This window comes from Typopeltis vanoorti, chromosome 11 (genome assembly GCF_054136105.1).
Source record: "Typopeltis vanoorti isolate ZY-2024b chromosome 11, IOZ_Tvanoo_1.0, whole genome shotgun sequence".
NCBI lineage: Eukaryota > Metazoa > Arthropoda > Arachnida > Uropygi > Thelyphonidae > Typopeltis > Typopeltis vanoorti.
In genome coordinates this window covers 125,249,496-125,266,272 of record NC_143559.1, presented here as the reverse complement: position 1 = coordinate 125,266,272, position 16,777 = coordinate 125,249,496, and the positions used below count along the sequence as shown (strand labels likewise).

At 35.4% G+C, this 16,777-nt stretch overlaps 1 protein-coding gene across 2 annotated transcripts in view; it reads right to left on the bottom strand.

The window, feature by feature from the left end:
* LOC150102025 (lysine-specific demethylase 2A-like) overlaps positions 1–16,777 on the bottom strand; it is a 478,446-nt gene that overhangs the window by 174,752 nt on the left and 286,917 nt on the right. For both annotated transcript variants that reach the window (XM_090400997.1, XM_090400998.1), the window contains exon 6: positions 9,473–9,579. In XM_090400997.1, coding sequence (XP_090257123.1) covers positions 9,473–9,579 — 107 coding nt within the window. The remainder of the gene's footprint in view (positions 1–9,472; positions 9,580–16,777) is intronic.

The window sequence follows — 16,777 nt, the reverse complement described above, 5'->3', positions numbered from 1 at the left end:
ATTGCCAGATCAAATGCTACTGCAAAGTCCACAACCCTCTCTCCTTCCTGGTTCATCATTCCCACTTCGTGGCCACCATGCACCCTTTCAAGGGTGCATGGTGGCCACATTATATGTGTCAGTTCAAGTCTCCTCTGACAATCACCATCTCATTTTCTTCCAATTCCCTCATTTCTTCATCTAACATGTTCCAGAACTCATCTTTCTCCTCTGCTGTACAACCAACCAACTTGCGGGGCATATACACATAATACGACCACCTGCTCTTCTCCAAGACCCAATTTCATTCGCATGATCCTGTCGTTCCTTCTACCCACTTCCAGTACTTTACCCTTCATTCTGCCACACACCACAATTCCTACACCATTTCTTCCCTCGTTATTCGCTCGAGAGTAGAACAATTTATATCCATCTCCCAGTTCCTTTGCCTTTCCCCCCTTCCACCTTGTCTCCTGCACACATAAAATGTCCAACTTCCTCTTCCTCATCATGTCTGCCACCTCTCTTCCCCTTCCAGTCATGCTTCCAGCATTCAGTATTCCCACTCGCAACATCCTCTCCACCTGCTGGGCTCGCTTCTTTAACCGCACTTGCCCTTGATGCAGTAACTCTCGTCCACCTCGCAGCTGTAGGGCGATGTGGCTGTGCGTCGCTTAAGGGGTACGCCCTAGCCCTTATATAATTTTCTCTTTGACTCATATCATAGTTTGAGCTGGCATTGAAGCTTTCCAACCGGATGCCCTTCCTGACATCAGCCCTCGCATTTATCCGGGCTTGGGACCGGCATCCATTGAGGCTAGCTTGCCTCCTTCGGTGGCTGCATAAGACGAAATGACTTAGCAAGATAGAAAAGACTCACCCCTAGCCCTCGAATACTCTAATAGCATCAGGGGGAAGGAGCAAGGAGAGGAGAAAGAAGCAAAGAAAGAAGAGGAGGGACCAGTCTACAGAATAATATAACAGAACAAAACAGACTATCAAGATCAGATTTTCACTTTATGACAAATAGTTGAGAAATTATTGGAATATTTCAAGGATATGTTTTAAGTTTTGTAGATCTGGAAAAGACATATGACAAGGAGCACAGAGAACAGCATTTCAAAACACTACAATTTTTTGGGATAAATAGAACATTATACAGAGCAATACATAGTATACATTTAGATTGTAAGTCAGCAGTTAGAATTGAAGGAAATACAGGAAGATGACCTGATGTAAAATCAAGTGTAAGACAAGAGACAAGGATGCACATTATCCTGACTCTTATTAATCATCTATATGGATCACATTATGAAATAAAAGTGGTATTAGATCTAACATTAGAATTGGAGGTATCTAACTTAACTCTTTGCTTTATGCAGGTGATGTTGTATCAAACACATCTAGTGCAAGTCTCCAGGATTCGCTAAATTGAATAACAGCTATAACAAATTTAGCATGAAAATCAGCAATAAAAAGACCAAAAACTATGAAAATAGGTAGTAACACTGAACACATTAACTGCATTCTGAATGGAGAGCCTACAGAACAAATAAAATATTTCAGATATATAGGCACAGTTTTTAGTGTAGATGACGAGTTAAATCTGAAATAGGCAACAGAATAAGCAATGCTAGTGTGGTGAGTAGCAAGATGAATAAGAGATAAATTAACCAAATCACTAAACTGACAGTATACAAAACAGTGTTCAGCACTTGATCAAAGACTAGAGACCACAGATATGAAGGTTCTGAGAAACATTTTTGTGAAGATGACAAGTTAAATCTGGAAATAGGCAACAGAATAAGCAATGCTGGTGCGGCGAATAGCCAGATGAATAACTTTATATGGAATAAGAGAGAAATTAACCAAAACACTAAACTGACAGTATACAATATTCAGCACTTGATCAAAGACTAGAGACCACAGATATGAAGGTTCTGAGAAAAATTAGTGGAGTGAACAGAAAGGTCTGAAAGGTCATTGATCACTGCAGAAAGAACTGCAGTGATCAATGGCAGAATCATATTAAAAATTAAGATATCAGAAAGGAACTCACCATTGTTAGCATTCAAGAATGTGTAAACAGAGCTAATCTAAGATGGTATATGGCCACTTAAACAGAATAGATGAGGAAAGGTTAGTAAAACAGGTGTTTCATGTCAAGATGGCATGAAAGAGAACCGGAAGATCAAGGTCTAGGTGATTCGGTCAGAGGTGCCTTAGAAGCATGAAATGTTAGATACGACAATAATGGAGTGCTGACAAGTAACAGACCAATTTGCAGGAAATTGTGGATAGGAGGTTAATAATAATGCAAAATTTAATCATGTAGTGCTGTCATAGTAGCTTGAACACCCTTTGGGGGTACATATCAGGAAACTGATGATGAAAATATTATTTCAAACAGTATTTATTGAACACCTTCAACTATTCTTTTACTTGTGTTTAATATATAAATTCAGAGTAGTACATGTTATATGCTAGACTCTCACTAATACACACACACACACACACACACACACACACATTCTAAAAATGACTAATGTTCATAATAAACATATAAGAGGAAAGTAATAAACTGATTAAATCAGCTTTATCTACTTCATTCAAGTAATAACATAATTATCATACCAAATCTTAAAATCCTTAACACTTTTTGTATTAACAATATGTTTTGGTAATGCATTCCATTCACTGACAATTCTCCATGTAAAAAAATCTTCTCCTCACACCCCCTCTTCACTGTATTCTTACATAACTTCCAGGGATGGCCTCTGGTTCTTCCCCTTCTGCCTTCTACTCTTTTTATAATCCCATCTGGATTAATATGATAAAATCTCACTAGCTTAAATGTCTATCATTTCACCTCTTTTCCTCCTATCCACCAAACTCTGCAATCCACAGTTCTTCAACCTCTCTTCATGGCCAGCATTCCAAAGTCCTGATATTGTCGTAGTCACTCATCTCTGGACCTTGATCAATGTTTCCACATCACACTGAAAACCAGGTGATCAAATCTGAGCACAATATCAATGTGTGGTCTGACCAGTGCTTTATGCAGTGGTACAACTACTTCGTTTTCCTTACATGTTAGAGTACTTCTTATCATAGCAGCACTACGATGTGCAGTCTTTGCTATACTTGCAGCATGCCCTCTAAATTTCAGTCTACCATCAACCTTCACTTCCTGCAGTAAGGTACCGCCATTAAACACAGCCTTATATTTCTGCACTCCAAAATGCAACACCTTGCACTTATTGATATTAAAATTACAACCTCACTCCTTTGTCCATGTAAAGTCTATTCAAATCTTCCTGAAAGGAATTAACATCAGTAGTGCTGCTTATAATTATCCCTAACTTTGCATCATCAACAAACAACTGAAGATCCTCAGTCAGTCTACATGATATATCATTTATAAAGTTAAACAGCAAGCTCTCAAGAACAGAACCCTGGGGGGGGGGGGCATGCCACTGTTTACCTTCCTTTTTTGAGACACTACTCAATCATACACAACTTGCTGATATCGTTCAGAGAGGCAATCTCTGTGTCGGATAATTATAACTTTCTGCAAATGATTATAACTATTGGGTACTTTATATATGAATTAATATTTCTTACTTATGGATAAGGTGTAATTGAGAGATATTGTTTAATTAACCAATATTTATTACAAATTTAACAAATTATACATTTTAGTGTGAAATAATTATAACAAGAATAACAACAAGAATAGCCAAAAACGCTTTTGTTAATTTTTAATAGGACATATGGTCTCCATTAACAGCCAAAACAGCAGTACATCTTGATTGCATGGACTCAATAAGATGATCAAACACTTCTTGTGAAATATTTCCCCACTCTTCTGTGAGAGCAATTTCGAACTCTTGAAGCAATTGTGGTGGCACCAGTTGAGCAGAAACGCACCTACCTAAAGCATCCCAGGCATGTTTGATTGGATTACAATCCAGTGAACAGGCAGCTCGTCCATTCGTTCAATACCTTCTTCCTCAAACCACTCTTGTACCAAATTTGCACAGTGTGGACAAGCACTGTCATCCATAAAAATGAATTCTTGGCCAATTGCAGAAGCATTCCATGCTGCTGCGATACCTTTCGGCTGTTAAGGAACCATTTCTGATAAAATAGAAATCAGTATGGCTACCTATACTTATTCAAGCCCATATCATCAAATGCCCACCTTGATGTTGGGGTCTTTCACAAACAAACTCTGGATTATTTCTTGTTCCACTTTCAGGGCCATATCAAGATATGTGGGTTATCTGGTTGCAGACTGAATCTGGACTCTTCACTAAAAAGTACATGAGCTCAATCCTCATTTGTCCAATTTTGGTGTTCCTGTGGTGAATGGCAATATTTGAAAATACTGCCATTCACCAATCTGCAGTGAGCTAGAATGGTGAATTATAGTCCAATCTTCCAAGATGAATTAAACAGAAATAAAATGGCTCTCATTTCTTGCAGATTGTTACTACCTATGGCAGCAAGCTGTTAAACTTGAAGGCAAAGTGTGCTAAGAATCCCTGGGTAACCAGATCACACTGCTATTGGAAACTAGAGCATGAAACTTTAAACTGTAGGATTCAGAGCAGTGAAGCACGGCTAACTGAACTATTGAAGAGATAAAGCGACTAAAATGGGACATTCTTCGACTGTGTAAAGTTAGACATGATGAAGAAAATGATGAAGGTGAGGAAAGAATCAGTGGATTTGGATTCATGGAACCATTTCTGACATTTGACAGTATATCTGATTGAATAGCAAGTATTGTTGTCCAAATCTCAAAAAGATACACTCTTAAGATCATCCAAGTCTATGCACCAACAATAAGTCATGCTGGTGAAGAAATTAAAGACTTCTGCCATGATGTATCCTAACTTTACAATAAAGGAAAACATTTCAAAATTGTAATAAGAGACTTTAATGCTAGAATTGGTATACAACAATCACATGAAAGCTCAATGGGAAATTTTGGATATGGCATGTAAGATTATAAAGTAGCAAGGCTAATAGAATTTGCAGAAAAAAGAAAACCTGTGCATCATGAATTATTTTTTTCAATAAAAAAACACATAGGAAGTGGACATGGAAAAGTCCAAATGGAAAAAAAACTAGTGAAGCTGACTTTATCCTCAGCAATAAGAAAAACATCTTTCAGGACTGTCCTGTTATCAAACACCTTCAACACTGGAAGTGACCATCATATTGTACAAAGTAAGATTCAAATAAACTGCCAAAAAGAAAGAAGAAATATGTTTTTAAGATCAAAGCAAAACATAGATACACGAACTCAACATTAAAGAAGATATCTTCCAACATGAACTAAACAACAGATTTACAAATCTCATTATATGACAATGCTGGTCAATCAGCATTGCCATATAATCAGATTCACCAAAACTTTTTACTATGCTCATTTGAAATAGCTGGAATCACAAAAAATAAACGACGCAAAATTTCTGAAAAAATAAAACAGCTTATGAAGAAACAAAGAGAAATTAAATAAGCAAATAACCTAGAGAATAAAACTGAATACACTGAATTGCAAGTGATGTGTATTCTTATTTCTTAAAATTCTTATTTTGAAATAAGAAAATTTAGTTGTAAATTCATACAAAAAAGAATTGAAAACAACAGTACTCTCAAAAACGACAAACAACAGACAGATGGTTGCAGTCAAACTATGAGTTGGAACTATCTATAACCATGGATAGATAAGCTATAGCAAAAAGAATTGAAAAATTTTACTCAGTATTATATCAGGATGATGATGAATCAAATGAAGATAAAGATAACTATGAAATAACTGAAGTGCTACAGATTCTACCTGAAGAAGTTATGTGAAGTATCCAAAGCTTGTAAAATGGAAAAGCTGCCGGTGAGGAGTTATAGCTGAACTTCTAAAAGCAGGTTGAGAAATGATCTACAAATCTGGGCAAAACTATTTACCCTTTGTCTACAGAAAATTATGATTATGTACCAAGAACATGGAAGAAAGCTACCCTAATTCTGATACACAAAAAAGGTGATCAGTCTACTATCAGTGGTTTACAAAGTGTTTACAAATGTCTTGGCACATAAGCACTGTGCAACTGTAGACCTAGCACAACCAAAAGAACAGGCAGGCTTTCAAAGTGGCTTTATTACAATGGACCACATTCAAGTTGTACAAAAGATTATCACACAGTGTAATGAATACCAATCACCATTATTGTCTTGGTTTTTATTGATTATGAGAAAGCCTTTGATTCAGCAAAAACATGTGCAATGCTCAAAGCATTACAAAACCAGCAACTGGAGGAGCCATATGTCAGGACTATCAAATCAGCATACACCAATGCAACAGCAGCAATTCATTTCAATGGAAACATATCTATTGTGGAAATACAGAGGTATAAGACAGGGAGATATAATATCTCCAAAATTATTCACAACGTGCCTAGAAGAAATATTCAAACTTCTTGTATGGGAAGAAAAGACTGAAGATAAATGGAAGCAAGTAGATCATTACATATACTTAGGACAACAGATATCAACAGAACAAAATATCATTGCCAAAAGCAAAAAACATGCAATGCTTGGTTGGAAAGCATTTGGAAAATTACAGTCAATATTCAAAAGCCAAATACCATTATGAATGAAAAGAAAAATTTTTAACCAATGTATTCTTTCTATATTTGACATATGGATGTAAAACATGGACACTAAATGCAAAGAAACTTCAAAAATTAAGAACACAATTTAGTGGAAAGATGTATGCTTGATATCACAAGACTGGATAACATGAGGACTACATTATCATCATCATCAAATTCCTGTCAATATACCCAAAGGGGGAGTGTACAGGATCTTATGATAGTACTACATGAAAAGTTACATCAGGATGGTGGCTGTTGAGGTTCTGATAGGAATAGCAGTTCTGGTTTAGATGACAGTAGGCAGTACATGTCATTTATATTGTTGTTAAGGTCATAGATGCTGATGAAGTGGATGTGGAAATTCTTTTTTTTTGGTAAGAATTACTATTGATGGGTTGTTTGGTTGGATTTTAGGTGTTATGGTTGCAGTTTTTTTTTTCTTTTAATTATTTTTTTATGGAAGAATTTTTGAGACCCATGGTAAAATTGCATTTATTTGGGTTGTGGTTCACAGTGATGAGGAAGAAATAAAAAGGAAGTGGAACATGCAGTGAGAGTGGCAGAATTGCAAACATACTGCCCATACATGCCTCTCTGGCTGAATCCAAAGTTTTCTTTAGTGTTTGCCACTGCATCTCCATGGTTTGGTTCTTGTATTCAACTTCTTTCATTTTTTTTTCAATGATGTTTGTGTATTTGAGCTGACAGCTCACCTATGAAAGCTGCTCAACTTTTGATTTGTTTTCAAACTTTCTTAGACACTTTTCTTTTCAATATGAAATTCAATTTTAACCTCCTCAAAACTAAACAGTGATCAAATCCTCTGTATACCCTCGTGTCCTGAACCAATGGAAAAAACATTACTATCGACTACAACATGGTCAATGAAACTTTTCTTACTTCTTCCATCTTCTCTCCATGTGAATTTGTGCACAATGTTGGAACATGGTATTAGTAATAACTAATCCATGTCCTGAACAGAAATTCAGCAGGCATTTACAATTCTTATTAGCTTCATGCTTTTCTCCAAATTTTCCCCAAACATTTCTGCATGTCTGTAATCATGTTTAGATCTCCAACAAGGATCAACTTTTCCTTTTTTTTCACTGTGCCAGCTGCTTTCTCTAATGCCTAAGAAAAAAAACGTTTCTTCTTTGGTAGAGTCTTCTATCAGACCATAAGCACAAATAAAAAACGCCTCCGTAGTGCAATTGGAAGAATGATGGTACATTGCATCCTTCGATTGGAATAGGCCTAAGTTAAATTCTTGTCATGATGGGAGGAATCTTTATGTGGAATTTTTTCAATCGAAGGTGAGTTAGCTGATCTCATACATCCCGCATACAGACAAATCGTCCCTTCAGAACATGCACAATTTACAGACAAAAAATACTAGTTGTGATGGTGGTAGGCAGTAAATGGCATTGATAGAGATAATTGATAGTATAGGTGGAGACAGTTGTATAGTAGGTATCCTCCCACGATGAGTCTTCGGACTCCTTGGAGATGTCACAAATAATAATAATAATGTGTTATTGTCCAGTTCCCCATTCTGATATGTACCCACATCTACTCAATATTGTCTGCTATTCAAGAAGATTTTCCTCATATTTAGTGTTAAATACTATAGCTATTGATAAATACTATAACATATCCTGTACACCCCTTGAGGGTACATGTCAGGATATGATATAGTACCTCTGATGATGATGATGATGATGATACTATAGCTACTCCCTCTTTTCCCTGATTGTTATTGCCTGAAAATAGCATTTTGTATTTGTCATTTAGCTACCTGTATACACACAATATTTATCATACACCCTTAAACTCATATACTCTAAGAGCACTCACTAGTTCTGGAAATCATTCCACTCATTCAATCAACCAATGGGAAAACATCGCTATCAACTATAACATAGTCAAAGAGACTTTTCTTAGTTCTTACATCTTCTCTCCATGTGAATTTGTGCACATTTTTATGTTGGAACATGGTGTTATTAATAACTAACCCATGTCCTGAACAGAAATTCAGCAGGCATTTACCATTATTATTAGCTTTGTGACTTTTCTCCAAATTTTTCTGAAACATTTCTGTATGTATGGTTATGGTAATCATTTCCTACTCTGCTGTTTAGATTGTCAAAAAGGATTGACTTTTCTTTTTTCATTGTGCCAGGTGCCTTTTCTCATGCCTAAAAAAACTCCTCCATTTCTTCCTTGGTAGAGCCTTCTGGGACCATAAGCACAAATAAGAAGACTCATTATCCAGTTCCCTATTCTGATATTAGCCCACATCACTCCACTTGATATTGCCTGTCATTCAAGAATATTATCCTCGTGTTTAGTGTTCAATATTATATCTACTCCTTCAAATGGAATACGTGGATAAGAAATCAAACCAAAGTCTCTGACATCATAGGAAGAGTGAAACATCTGAAGTGGCAATGGGCTGGGCATATTGCTTGAAGACAAGATCAATGATGAATAAAAGGTACAGGATTGGATTCCATGAGAGGACAAATGACCACAATGCTGACCTAAATCATGATAGATTAATGATATAAGATTTGCAGGAGTAAGATGGGAAAGAAGAACCATGGATAGACAATTTTGGAGTAATCTTGAAAAGGCCTTCATCCAGCAATGGATTGGCAATGGCTGCTGCTGATGATAAATAAAAATACTTGCAGATGACCTTTCAATATAATGTTCTGTATTACTCATAACCTAACTTAAGTCTGATTTGTGACAAAGAATCCTTTGGTACATCTTTTTTCAATGATTACTTTATTTGTTTATCAAATACAATTTATCTATTATTTACTAACTTTTGCACTTTGGGATATTTCATTTCTTCAATAACATTTGTTCCCTCTGTCTGGCTTTCCTTTAAATGACGAGGCCATACCCAGTCTACCCAATCCATCTGACGCACCTGAAAAAGAAATGCAAACTACTCAATTGAAAGAAAAACATACAATATGAAATAATTTATGTCCAAAGCAATATTGCATTGGAGATGGCCTTAAAGAATGAATAATTTTCATTAATTACAAAAGGTAATTTGTAAACGGAAATTTTATATACAGAAATGAATATATTTCAATATTAAATTTCTTTTTAGGTTGCAAAATGCAAGAGCACATTTCCTTTCGTTTATCTGATCATCTGTAAACAAGTTATTCTAGAACTAGCGGTGGACAGATTTTATTGAAATTTAGTAACCGAAATCCTTAAAATCCTTTTTGATCTTAAAATTGTTGTTTCAATTTAATCATTGTAGATGCAAAAATGGGAGATATGTGCAGAAATTATACATTGCAATAACTCTACTCTAAATGAATAGAATTTAATAAAAGCTAGGATTTGGGATATACATTAGAATAGAAATATATTCCTATATCGATATAGGAATATATCCATGTAGTTCAATTATGAATTCAACAGATTGTTTTATTAGTAATGGTTGCTAAGATAGCCCATAAGATCACTTGGCTAGAACACATTAATAAGTAGAGATAAGGCAGTTCTTAGTCCTCTTTATAAGGACTTGATATATGCCCACATTTGGATTACTATGCTCAAGTCTGGTCTCCTGGATTTCTTGGGGATGAGGAAGTGGTGAAGAGGATTCACAGACAAGTAACCAAGATGGTAAGTGGCCTGCGGAACATTTCCTATGAGATAGATTGAAGGTGTGTTTATTGGAGAAGTTGATTGATAGGAGAAAAAGAGGGGATATGACAGAAATATTTAAATTGCTTAAATGGTTTTATAGGATAGATGCAACGGAAATCTTTCAAAAGATAATTATAGGAGCCAGAACAAGGGTTATCTTTGAAAATTGAATAAAGATGTGGTTAGTGGGCATGTGAAGACTAGATTTTTGGCTTGGAGTAGTTATGATTGGAATGGATTATCAGAGTCAGTTGTGAGTGCTTTGTCTGTTAATGAGTTCAAAGACCTCCATGAGTTTTTGGACTCCATGCAGGTTCCTGTACAATAAAAATAATAATGCTTTAAGTAGGAAAGAAAAAGTTAAGCTATTTATGGCAATGAAGCAGATCCTTTGTAATGACTAGGCTTAGAGGAAACATTTAATAGGATTATAATTGCAGGATATTTATTAACAATCCTGTGTAAAAGCCAAGGTAAAGATGGCAAAAACTTGAAACAAAGACTTGATAAGTTATGAAATAACTGTTTCATGAAAGCAATTATCTTCAATAAAGATTTCTGAGAGAGAATAAAGGAAAAAAAAACATGCCTATCAAATGGTAATTAGGCAAAAAAAAAAAGATTCTATCATTTCTTTTTCTCATCATCATCATCAAATTCCTGCCATGTACTCTCATGGAGTGTACAGGATATGATGGTACTACATGAAATATTTACATCATTACTAATTTCCTATCTACAATTTTCATCTCCAAATCAGTCTGTTATTTGATAATGTACAACATTATCAGATCTTATATTTCTATCGTCTAAGGCACTTTGTACTGTATCAATCCACCTATATCTTGGTCTTCCTCTGGGTCGTGTTTTCCTGAAAACCTGGCAGAGAACACTTCTTTTGCTAATCTTTTCTTGCCCATTCTGTTTAAGTGACCATACCACCTGAGATTAGCTCTACTAATGCATTCCTGTATGCTGACAATGTTAAGTTCTTTCCTAATATCCTTGTTTTTAATATGATATTGCCATTGATGCCATCTGTTCATGCCTCTATTCTTTCTCAGGACTCTCATATCTGCGGTCTCTAGTCTTTGGTCAAGTGTTTTACTTCTGACCCAGCTCTCAGATCCATAAGTTAAAACTAGTTTGAACACTGTCTTGTATACAGCTAATTTAGTGTTCCGACTAATTTCTCTCTTATTCCATATGAATTTATTCAACTGACTTCCTATCATATCAGCTTCGTTGATTCTGTTGTCTATTTCCATATTTAATTTACCATCTTCACTAAAAATCGTGCCTAAATAGCTGAAATGTTTTACTTGTTCCACAAGTTCTCTGTTCACTATTCTTTTTATTGCTGACCTTCATACCATATCTATTACAACAGTCATTCAATTTAGTCAGGGAATCTTGCAGACTTGTAGTGGATTTATTTAGAAGTATAACATCATCAGTATAAAGCAAAGAGCTGACATTAACATCTCCAATTTTTATATCATATTTAATACCACTTTCCTTCATAATGTGATCCATATAGATAATGAATAACAAAGGGGATAATGTACATCCTTGTCTCACACCAGATTTAACATTAAACCACCTTCCTGTAGTTCCTTCAATTCTATCTGCTGACTTACAACTCAAATAAAGACTAAGTATTGCTTGATATAATGCTCCATTGACACCATATAACTGTAGCGTATTGAATAGCTTCTCTCTTGGCACCTTGTAATATGCCTTTTCCAGATCGACAAAACTTAAATACAGATCTTTGTTATATTCCTATGACTTCTCAACTATTTGTCGTAAAGTGAAGACCTGATCCTGACAGCCTCCATTTGGCCTGAATCCAGCTTGTTCTTCACTAAGCTTTTCTTCCACAATTCTTCTCAACCGCTTCTCAAGTATACTTGCATAGATCTTGCCAGGAACACTCAGTAGGGAAATACCTCTGTAATTCTCACATGCAGTTTTATTTCCCTTTTTATATATGGGTACTATGAGAGCTCTACTCTAATCATCGGGAATTCGTCCCTCTGTCCAGGCCTCTTGAAGTATGCAGTGCAGCCACTGTAAGACTCTTATACCACCATACTTCAGCATTTCTGGTCAAATATCATCTACTCCTGCAGCCTTTCCACATTTCAAGCCTTTGATGGCTTTTTCTACTTCAAGTATGGATATGCATTCCTGACTGTATGCCTATTGAGTGTTTTTTACCATTGTGCTATCACTGCTTGTTTCATTTAGCAATTTTTCGAAGTAATTACTCCATACTTCAAAGATATCTTTTTCTCCCATTTTCATGTCACTTTTATCATCTCTAACTCCTTTTACAGCACTCTTTCCTCCATTTCTAAGCTTCAACAACCTCCAGAATATTTTGCCACCTTCTTGATATTTATTTTCTATGTTGTTACCAAAGTCCTCCCATGACTTTTGTTTAGCCAGTTTTACATAGTGTTTAGCGTTCTTATATTTGTCTCTGTATTCTCTAAGAGCACAAGCTGACTTATTTATCAGGAATTTTTGATATGCTTGCTTCTTTTCCTTCAATGCCTCTTTAACTACTTGTGTCCACCATGTAGTTCTGATTTTTCTATCCTTGAAGACAACCTCACCACATGCCTCTCTGGCTGAATCAATCAGGGTTTTTTTCAAGGCTTACCACTGAATCTCCAAGGTTTGGTTCCTGTTCTCAAACTCTTTCATTTTTTTCTTCAATAATCTTTGTGTATTTTAGTCTACAGTTCACATCCGAGTGCTGCTCAACTTTTATTTGCTTTAAAACTTTCTTAGATTTTATTCTTTTCGATATGAAATTCAATTTTATCCTGCTCAAGACTAAATAGTGATCACTTCCAATTTCAAATCCTCTGTACACTGTGGTGTACTGTACCAGGGAGAAAACATCACTATCAACAATAATGTAGTCAATGAGACTTTTCTTATTCCTTCCTCTTCTCTCCATGTGAATTTGTGCACATTTTTATGTTGGAACATGGTGTTAGTAATAACTAGTCCATGTCCTGAGCTGAAACCCAACAGGTATTTGCCATTATTATTAGATTTGCTCTTTTCTCCAAATTGTCCCAAAATATTTTTGTATGTCTGACAATCATTTCCTACTCTGCTATTTAGATCCCCAACAAGGATCAACTTCTTCTTTTTCATTGTGTCTGTTGCTTTCTCTAAAGCCTCAAAAAATTCCTCTCTTCTACCTTAGTAGAACCTTCTGTGAGTCCCTAGGCACAAATAAGTCTCATTGTCCAGTTCCCCATTCTCATACTTGCCCACCATTCAAGAAAATTAGCATCGTATTTAGTGTTGCATACTATGGCTACTCCTTCTTTTCCTTGATTGTCATTGCCAGTATATTACATTTTTATTTATAAATGTATTTATACATTTTTTTTTTTTAGGTTGATATAAGATTTATTGTACAATAACTGAGAGCAACCATTTTCCACATGCATCGCTAGCATTCCCTTCCAAGATAATAAACATATTTCAAAATACAAGTTTCTCTTATTTTGTCTTGCCTTTAACAACAAACTATATGATAAAATGACTAGAAATGTAAAAATACGTTGTATACATTTAGTGTATGTCTATATTAAAAATTACACCTGGACTGCATATGCTATAACGAACTGTGAATCTCAGGGCCAAGAGACGAACCAGTGGCGGCCCGTGAACTGTTAAGTGGGTGTGCTGCCTATACATAATAATTTATAAAAAAATTCTTTTTTTCCTAATCAGTAACCAATTTATTAATAAATTGGTTACTAATTAGGAAAAAATAATTTCTTTTTAATTATTTTGTATAGGCAGCACCCCCACTTAAAACTTCACGGGCCGCCACTGATACGAACACAAGTTAATCTGGTTGAGGGGTTCTCCTGATAGCAAGCACTTCTTATCTATGTTTCTCCAACTCTATCACATTCTTCACACCCACATTTTGGTTGATGGAAAAATGTCATGGCTATGGAGGTTAATGGGAGAAAACACATGAACCAGGGCTATCATCTTAACCTCCATGTAACTTATTTTGTTGCAACAATTCATCTCACTTATGGAAAACTTCCTCCAAAGAGTTGAAATGACCTGTGTGATGGAGGAGAAACTTTAATCTTAATAGACTGATCCAAAACAAGGACTACAAAAAATGTACTCACTTGTAGAATTGCAGAAATGTACTGATGACCCCCCCATTTTTCTCTCATTCTGAAACAAACCAAAAATTCAAATTCAAATCATTGTTGACTTCAATGAACACCCTATGGAACAACTGGGAATGTAAATAAACATCAAAACAATGCATATTTTTTGCAAACTTGCTTAAAGTGATTCATTCAATTGCAATTACAAGTGCTAAGAGTGGAAAATACTAACAATTTTCAATATTTTAGCAGTCATCTCTGAGAAAATGCTGATATGAATGAAGTATCATTTGAAATTTACTAGTGCAGCTTTCACATGTTTGAGAACAACAAGGATTCACATTATCTTCACTCTTATTCATCATCATCTATATGGATCACATTGTGAAAGAAAGTAGCATTAGGTCAGATATTAGAATTGGAAATATCAGACTTAGGTCTTTGTTATACGCAGACGTTCTTGCACTCTTAAACATATCTAGTGTAATTCTCCAGAATTTTCTAAATAAACTGAATAACAGCTGTAACAAATTTGGCACAAAAATCAGCAATAAAAAGACCATCATCATAATAAATTCCTGATATATATACCCTCAAAGGATGTACAGGATATGATAGTAGTACATGAAAAATTGACATCATTACTAACTTCCTATCTACAATTTTCCTCCAAATCAGTCTGTTAAATGTCAAGACTTCAATATTATCAGGTCTTATATTTCTGTCTTCTAAGGCACTTTTTACTGTATCAATCAACCTATATCTTGGTCTTCCTCTGGGGTCTTTTACCTGCCAACCTGGCAGAGAACACTAGTTTTGCTAATCTTTCCTCTCCCATTCTGCTTAAACGACCATACCACCTGAGATTAGCTCTGCTAATGCATTCCTGGATGCTGACAATGTCAAGTTCTTTCCAAATATCCTCGTTTTTAATATGATATTGCCAGTGATGCCATTTGTTCATGCCTCTAATCTTCCTCAGGACTCTCATTACTGCGGTCTCTAGTCTTTGGTCAAGTGTTTTACTTCTGACCCAGTTCTCAGATGCATAAGTTAAAATTGGTTTGAACACTGTCTTGTATACAGCTAATTCAGTGTTTTGACTCATTTCGTTCTTATTCCATATAAATTTATTCAGTTGACTTACTACCATACCAGTTCTTTCGTTTTTTGTTGATTCTGCTGTCTATTTCCATATTTAATTTACAATCCTCACTAAAAATCATGCCTAAGTAGCTGAAATGTTTTACTTGTTCTATAAGTTCTCCATTCACAATGCAGTTGATATTTTCTATGCCTATTTCATTGTCTTTGTCTGCCTTCATACCAAATCTATTACAACAGTTATTCAATTTAGTCCTTGACCAAATCTTGCAGACTTGTAGCAGATTTTTTTAGAAGTATAACATCATCTGCAGAAACCAAAGAGCTGAGATTAACAGATCCAATTTTGATACACTTAATATTGATTCCTGGTTTCAATGGAAACATTCATTTCCTACTTGAAATACCTGTCCCTTATCAAAGTCTTGATTCTCAAAAAAAAGTGTAGAAAGCTGTTCAAGAGTAAGAATATGACATATCAACAACTGGCATTCATCAAAATATCTGCTACTAAAGCTTGAGGCAGTTGGAAGTAAATTATCAACACATCCAGTGCTGATTTTGTAAGAGGCCAAAAGCAGGAAACATTCACCATATCCAAATGGCAGTCATGAATTCTGGCCCCTTGAGAAAGTCACGGGGGTCACAACTCTTACCAACTACTTTCACTCCTTTTGAACTTGGCTGATCTTACTACATTCATAATAACAGACAAAACCAATCTCTTGGCTAACTTTTCTTCCAATTCTTGGTTTTTTGATGTTCGTGTAAATATCTTGTAGCTTAGGTAGCATTTAGAATCCACGGCATTCAATGTCTCTCTGTTGTGAGAGAAGGAGATAAGAGAAATCTTGTCCAATATATGGATACCAAGAAGTTCTTCCCTCCTTAATAATATTCTTTGGCTACTTGGAAGATAATCCAGAGATGATCTCTGTTTTACATTATTCTTTTATATATCCCTGTTCTACCATATTTATCATGCAAGTGAGAAATCAATATCCATATCCCTGTTCTACAATATTTATCATGCAAGTTAGAAATTAATCCATATCCAATCTATTCCTAAGGATAGATAACAAATCTTTGCTGAAGTTAGTGAGTTTTTCCCCCCCCCCTCACACTTCAAATTATTATTATTATTAGACACCTCCAGGAAGTCCAAAGACTCATCGAGGGAGA